Below are 8,113 nucleotides of genomic sequence, written 5' to 3' on the forward strand. Positions count from 1 at the left end.
TTTTTTTAATTTTCACGGCTCTACATTATAAACTTTAGTGAAACAATTGGGGGTTAAAAGTGCTCACCACACATCTAGATTAGTTCCCTAGGGGGGTCTACTTTCCAAAATGGTGTCACTTGTGGGGGGTTTCCATTGTTTAGGCACATCAGGGGCTCTCCAAACACGACATGGTGTCCAATCTCAATTCCAGCCAACTTTACACTGAAAAGTCAAATGGCGCTCCTTCACTTCCGAGCTCTGCTATGCGCCCAAACAGTGGTTTACCCCCACATATCGGGTATCAGCGTACCACTCAGGACAAATTGCACAACAACTTTTGTGGTTCAATTTCTCCTGTTACCCTTGGTAAAATAAAACAATTTGGATCTGAAGTAAAAATTTTGTGAAAAAAAGTTAAATGTTCAATTTTTTTTTAAACATTCCAAAAATTCCTGTGAAGCACCTGGAGGGTTAATAAACTTTTTGAATGTGGTTTTGAGCACCTTGAGGGGTGCGGTTTTTAGAATGGTGTCATTTTAGGGCACTTCAAGTGTGAGGTGGTCCCAAAAAAAAAAAAAAAAAAAAAAATGGTTTTGCAAATTTTGTTGTAAAAATGAGAAATCGCCGGTCAATTTTTAACCCTTATAACTTCCTAACAAAAAAATTATGTTTCCAAAATTGCGCTCATGTACAGTAGACATGTGGGAAATGTTATTTATTAACTACTAGATGGTGGCCCGATTCTAACGCATCGGGTATTCTAGAATATGCATGTCCACGTAGTATATTGCCCAGTCACGTAGTTTATTGCCCAGTCATGTAGTATACAGCACAGACACGTAGTATATTGGCCAGTCACGTAGTACTGTATATTTCCCATCCACGTATGTGACAGGTTAAAAAAAAAAAAAAAACATATACTCACCTTCCGAAGGCCCCTTGTAGTGCTGTCGCCTGTGTGCGGTGCACGCGGCAGCTTCCGGTCCCAGGGTTGGTATGAGCACAGGACCTCTGATGACGTCGCGGTCACATGACCGTGACGTCATGGCAGGTCCTTCTCGCATAGCATCCTTAGCACCGGAACCTGCCGCTTGCACTGCCGAGGACAGGACGACACGTCGGAGGGTGAGAATAACGTTTTTTTTTGTTGTTTTTTATTATTTTTATTTGTAACATTAGATCTTTATACGCACCAAACGCAGAATCAATAGTAAAAAGTTGGTCACACATGGTTAATAGCTGCGTAACCGGAGTGCGTTACACCGCGCTCCGGTAACGCTGGCATTAACCCTGTGTGAGGGCTGACTGGATTACTGGAGGGGAGTATGGAGCGGGCACTGACTGCGGGGAGGAAAGAGCGGCCATGTTGCCGCCGGACTGTGGCCGTCGCTGATTGGTCGTGGCAATGGTCGTGGGCGTTTTGCCACAACCAATCAGCGACTTGGATTCCATGACAGAGGCCGCGACCAATGAATATCCGTGACAGAGAACGACAGACAGAAAGACCCTTAGACAATTATATAGTAGATTTTGTATGATAGGACTCTCTAATTTAAGGATATAAAAACTAAAAAGTTTAAAAATTGCAAAATTTTCGCCAAATTTCCATTTTTTTCACAAATAAACGCAAGTCAAATCAAAGAAATTTTACCACCATCATAAAGTACAATATGTTACGAGAAAACATTCTCAGAATCGCCGGGATCACCAGGATCCGTTGAAGCGTTTCAGAGTTATGACCTCATAAAGCGACAGTGGTCAGAATTGAAAAAAAATGGCCTGGTCAGGAAGTTGAAAACAGGCTTCGGGGTGAAGGGGTTAAGAAACAATTATTATACAGATAGGAATTCCTGACAAGACACAGATTAAAAAAAAAAAAAAAAAAAAAAATAGTATTCCATGTAGTAATCTGTGACTTCTCTGCATTTAGTGGTCACTACTCACCTGGGTAGTCATATGTAGGAATCTCCTCTTTACACCACTCATCACCCGTCACATATGTCTCTGTAGTATTAATATGGGTCAGATCTTCACCCTGAAACAAATATTGTAAAAGTCACCGACAGATGGAGAAGTCACATCTATGAATAGCTCTAATCCTGCCATCTCCACCGTTCTCATTACACAAGTATAAAACATATAATACTGGTGGATAAAACAAGACTGAGCACAAGACCTTCACAGCCGTCTACACATCATAGGGGAGATCTCATGACTCCTTCTCTCCATCTACCTGATGATCCTGAGGAACATTGGGATCTTCTTGGTTACAGTCCTGTGGAAGAAGAGGACGGGGACATCTCTCTGGTGTTGTCCTCTTACTGGATAGATCTGGAGGAAACACATACAGGGACTGAATTCATTCTTTACATACAGATAATTATAGGCCGTGTGTATTTAGTCCTGTCTATTACCTGGAGATGTGAGGGGCTGGGGAACCTCCATTATGACGTTCTTGTACAGATCTTTGTGTCCTTCTAAATACTCCCACTCCTCCATGGAGAAATAGACGGAGACATCCTGATACCTTATAGGAACCTGACACATACAATGACACCGTCATCCCCCGATTCCTTCATAGTGTTACTGTATAATGTCCCAGCATTCCCAGTAGTATCACCTCTCCAGTCAGAAGCTCAATCATCTTGTAGGTGAGTTCTAGGATCTTCTGGTCATTGATGTCCTCATGTATCAGGTGAGGTGGAGACCCTGTGATGGGGCTCAGGGGTCTTCCCCATCCCTCAGACACAGGGTCCTGACAGCGATCACTAGAGGTCTTCTTCACCACTGTGTAATCCTGGTTATGGAGAGACACATTAATAAATCTCACTACAGACATTTCCAGAGTCCTCACCTCTCCAGTTCTGTCCATCTGTTATTCCCATAGATAAGAATGATGTAATGTGACGTCATCATAATCTCTCACCTCTCCAGTAAGACGGAAGAGGATCTCTAGGGTGAGGTGTATTATTCTCTCCACCATCTGGTCCCTGTCCATATCCATCTTTGGATTCCGGTATAAAACCATAATCTGTGGATCTGATCCTGTAAGATACCAGAAGAAGAAACTACCGAGTAGAGTATTTTTATGGCGGTTAGTAATTACCATATATACTCGAGTATAAGCCGACCCGAGTATAAGCCGGTCCCCCCTAATTTTGCAACAAAAAACTGGGAAAACTTAATGACTAGAGTATAAGCCTAGGGTGGAAAATGCAGCAGCTACCAGTAAATGTCAAAAATAAAAATAGATACCAATAAAAGTAAAATTAATTGAGACATCAGTAGGTTAAGTGTTTTTGAATATCCATATTGAATCAGGAGCCCCATATAATGCTCCATGCAGTTCTTTATGGCCCCATATACGCTCCATATAACATTGTGCCACATGTAATGCTGCTGCACTACAAAAAAAAAAAAAATAAAAAATGACATACTCTCCTCTCTTGCAGCCCGCTGCTCCTCAGCGTCCCATCTCTCCGCAGTGACTGTTCAGGCAGAGGGCGACGCGCACACTAATATGTCATTGCGCCCTCTGACCTGAACAGTCAGTGCCGAGGACGTGGAAGACTGAGCATCGGTGGAACGAGGGAAGGTAAATATGAAATATTCACCTGCTCCCGACGCGGTCCCTGCATGTCCCACGGTCTCCGGGCACGGCAGCTTCTTCCTGTAGTGAGCGGTCACATGGTACTGCTCATTACAGTAATGAATATGTGGCTCCACCCCTATGGGAGTGGAGTCCATATTCATTACTTTAATGAGCGGTACCAGTGACCGCTGAACAGGGGAAGAAGCTGCCGCACCCAGAGACCGTGGGACATGCAGTGTCCGCGTCAGGAGCGCCGAGAGCAGGCGAGTATGTGACAGTCGTCGCTCCCCCTCACCCGCCGACCATGACTCGAGTATAAGCCGAGAGGGGCATTTTCAGCCCATTTTTTGGGCTGAAAATCTCGGCTTACATTCGAGTATATACGGTAGCTTTATGCCACAGGGAATTTTTCTATGCATATTTTAAAGAAGTTGTTCCAACATTCACATAAATGAAACTTTAAAATATTCTTTAGGTTCCAATAGGAAATCCATCCTGCTGTTCAGACATTTAATTTTTGTCCCTGACTACTGCTCGGTTTACAAGACCTAAACAGTGTAAAAGCAAAACACCGACAAACAAGGACAGGACTGGAGTCTCCGCTCTGAGGACTGGAGGAGGTTTGGCCTGAATGCTGCACTCGTGGTGTGAACACGGACATATATAATTTAGGGATATTATCTTGCCCTTCCCTATGGCGACTTGTGGACTTAACTCCCTCACTGAAGTGAAAAGGTCCACTAAAAAGAAGAGGTCTGCTGGATAAGGGTGGTCACATTTGTTTTGCCAGCTTCTCCTTGGCTCTGCTTTGTTGATGGGACGCGACTGCTGACATCACGCTGATTGTCCGCTGCCTCCCCACTGCCTGAATGCTAGTAATCAGCTGTCAATCATCGCTGTGAAGATCTGAGGTTCTGGGTTGTAATAATCACCTAGGTAGGGTAACAATGCAGATCGCTTTATTTCTTCTGTCCACAGTTACACAGCACATCCAGGTTGATGGCCAAAATACAATGTCCTCAGTCCACAGATTTTCAACTATGGACCGGTACTTCCACTGGCCCCGTACCAGGCGATACCCACTGTCTCCCAACTTTTGGTTGACCCACAGCTTTTGGTATCTCCAGCCGGTAAAGTGTGCAGTCACAGCCTATATTCCTCCAAACAATGAATATCACGACCGAAGCTCATGGATGCTCCTCCAGCCAACCGTTCTCCAAACTCCAAAGGCAATCCATCCATGTGCTCCAGGACGTCATCCTCGATCATCCCTCTTCACTCTCCCAACTGCCTAACTAAGCACCTGGCTTCTTTTCATTGCTCCCCCTTAAGGTACCGTTACACTAAACAACTTACCAACGATCACGACCAGCGATACGACCTGGCCGTGATCGTTGGTAAGTTGTTGTGTGGTCGCTGGGGAGCTGTCACACAGACAGCTCTCTCCAGCGACCAACGATCAGGGGAAAGACTTCGGCATCGTTGAAACTGTCTTCAACGATGCCGAAGTCCCCGGGTAACCAGGGTAAATATCGGGTTACTAAGCGCAGGGCCGCGCTTAGTAACCCGATATTTACCCTGGTTACCATTGTAAAAGTAAAAAACAAACAAACAAAAAAAAACAGTACATACTCACATTCCGATGTCTGTCACATCCCCCTGCATCAGCTTCCCGCACTGACTGTCAGCGCCGGCCGGCCATAAAGCAGAGCACAGCGGTGATGTCACCGCTGTGCTCTGCTTTACGGCCGGCGCTCACAGTCAGTGCAGGGAAGCTGACACCGGGGGACGTGACAGACATCGGAATGTGAGTATGTACTGTTTTTTTTTTTTTTTTTACTTTTACAATGGTAACCAGGGTAAATATCGGGTTACTAAGCGCAGCCCTGCACTTAGTAACCCGATGATTACCCTGGTTACAAGTGAACACATCGCTGGATCGGCGTCACACACGCCGATCCAACGAAGACATAGGGTGATCAGCGACCAAAAAAAGGTCCTGATCATTCCCAGCGACCAACGATCTCCCAGCAGGGGCCTGATCGTTGGTCGCTGTCACGCATAACGATTTTGTTAACGATATCGTTGCTACGTCACAAAAAGCGTGACGTTGCAACGATATCGTTAACGAAATCGTTATGTGTGAAGGTACCTTAAAACATTTGCTTTGAGCTCAAAGAATGAATATATTCCATAAGCCCATCATCTGGGACTGCAAGCGAGACCCCATGTAGTGACGGCTCCATTGGGTCTACAATCCCCATCTACACAATGGGCCTAGTGGCTGTAAGAACAATGGAATGATAGAGTTTCTTGATTACTGCTCTTGGGATTGGCCTGATGTGTGATGCATAAGATGGAGCCTGCTCGTCTTCCTCCGCTATCACTGAATGGAAACATTGATTCCTGAGGCTAAACTGACGAGCAATCAAATCTCTAATAAAATACTATAATATTGATGCAACCGGTGCTCTGTGCTGGAAAAATTCTGCATCCCGTAGAGCCGTCGATTCTGCACTCTACAGTCATTCATCCTATATTGTTTAGTAAGTGGTCAACAACTACCTCCACCCTCAGAGCCGCAAACCACATAGAGAATAATGGAGCCTCCAGCACCGACCTCCACCCGCAGAGCCGCACTCCACATAGAGAATAATGGAGCCTCCAGCACCAACCTCCACCCAGAGCCGCACTCCACATAGAGAATAATGGAGCCTCCAGCACCGACCTCCACCCACAGAGCCGCACTCCACATAGAGAATAATGGAGCCTCCAGCACCAACCTCCACCCAGAGCCGCACTCCACATAGAGAATAATGGAGCCTCCAGCACCGACCTCCACCCGCAGAGCCGCACTCCACATAGAGAATAATGGAGCCTCCAGCACCAACCTCCACCCAGAGCCGCACTCCACATAGAGAATAATGGAGCCTCCAGCACCGACCTCCACCCACAGAGCCGCACTCCACATAGGGAATAATGGAGCCTCCAGCACCGACCTCCACCCGCAGAGCCGCACTCCACATATAGAATAATGGGGCCTCCAGCACCGACCTCCACCCAGAGCCGCACTCCACATAGAGAATAATGGAGCCTCCAGCACCGACCTCCACCCACAGAGCCACACTCCACATAGAGAATAATGGAGCCTCCAGCACCGACCTCCACCCGCAGAGCCGCACTCCACATAGAGAATAATGGGGCCTCCAGCACCGACCTCCACCCGCAGAGCCGCACTCCACATATAGAATAATGGGGCCTCCAGCACCGACCTCCACCCGCAGAGCCGCACTCCACATAGAGAATAATGGAGCCTCCAGCACCGACCTCCACCCGCAGAGCCGCACTCCACAGAGAATAATGGGGCCTCCAGCACCGACCTCCACCCGCAGAGCCGCACTCCACATAGAGAATAATGGGGCCTCCAGCACCGACCTCCAACCGCAGAGCAATACTCCACATAGAGAATAATGGAGCCTCCAGCACCGACCTCCACCCGCAGAGCCGCACTCCACATAGAGAATAATGGAGCCTCCAGCACCGACCTCCACCCACAGAGCCACACTCCACATAGAGAATAATGGAGCCTCCAGCACCGACCTCCTCCCGCAGAGCCGCACTCCACATATAGAATAATGGAGCCTCCAGCACCGACCTCCACCCGCAGAGCCGCACTCCACATAGAGAATAATGGAGCCTCCAGCACCGACCTCCACCCGCACTCCACATAGAGAATAATGGAGCCTCCAGCACCGACCTCCACCCGCAGAGCCGCACTCTTCATAGAGAATAATGGGGCCTCCAGTACCTACCTCCACCCGCAGAGCCGCACTCCTCATATATGGCTGCTTTGTGTGCACAGGACCTGTGATGAGGTCACAGGAGGGGAGGAGTCAGGGGTCACATGATCAGGGGCCTCAGTGTATGCAGGACTCTGCTGTGCTGGTTGTCATGGTGCTGGATGAGGGGAAGTTTCTGTGTGGGGTCAGGAGGGGTTTATAGTGTGGATGTAGTGGAGCCTTGTGTGCGAGGTGTGTGGAGCGGAGCAGCATGTGTATGTGGCACCCCTAGGGGTATTTGCCACAAAAATAGTTACTGACAGTAAGTACAAATACTAAAATAGCAAGACTGCACTACCACCTCCGGCCAGAAGGGGGAGCTCCAGAGACTCCCCTTGATCCATTCTGGTCTGAGAGAAGAAATGGCAGTTGGGCTAAGGAGCTGAAAGTGAGAGGCAGTGGCGTAACTACCACGGTCGCAGCAGTCGCCACTGCGACCGGGCCCGGGGGAAGTCAGGGGCCCCGGCAGGTCAGATGCACGCCGACACCAGCAAAAAGTTAAAAACTGTTGCCGTGCAGGTGATTCCTCCCGCACGGCAACAGACAGACCGGCCCTCCACCTGACCTGCCGGGCGCACACATCAGATCAGCAGCCGACGCCTGATCTGAAAGGAAGAGCTGAAGATCCTGTGGTGACGTCATCACTATCATAGGGCTTTCACCATTTATCAGCTCCGCCTCCTGATCACATGACGATGAC

The 8,113-nt window shown here is 48.0% G+C and overlaps 1 protein-coding gene across 2 annotated transcripts in view; it reads right to left on the reverse strand.

Moving 5' to 3' along the window:
- LOC138666899 (piggyBac transposable element-derived protein 4-like) overlaps positions 1–7,742 on the reverse strand; it is a 30,125-nt gene extending 22,383 nt beyond the window's left edge. Inside the window, exons 1-6 of one of the 2 annotated variants that reach the window (XM_069755076.1) lie at positions 7,387–7,742; positions 2,909–3,027; positions 2,603–2,779; positions 2,397–2,520; positions 2,216–2,313; positions 1,927–2,017 (exon numbers count right to left, since the gene is read on the reverse strand). In XM_069755076.1, the coding sequence (XP_069611177.1) occupies positions 1,927–2,017; positions 2,216–2,313; positions 2,397–2,520; positions 2,603–2,779; positions 2,909–3,010 (592 nt within the window). In that variant the 5' untranslated portion in view covers positions 3,011–3,027; positions 7,387–7,742. Of the gene's footprint in view, positions 1–1,926; positions 2,018–2,215; positions 2,314–2,396; positions 2,521–2,602; positions 2,780–2,836; positions 3,028–7,386 lie in introns of both variants that reach the window. The other variant, XM_069755077.1, reaches the window with a different exon arrangement.
- Between the last annotated feature and the right edge of the window lie 371 nt (positions 7,743–8,113).

Source organism: Ranitomeya imitator, chromosome 2, assembly GCF_032444005.1.
Source record: "Ranitomeya imitator isolate aRanImi1 chromosome 2, aRanImi1.pri, whole genome shotgun sequence".
Lineage (NCBI taxonomy): Eukaryota > Metazoa > Chordata > Amphibia > Anura > Dendrobatidae > Ranitomeya > Ranitomeya imitator.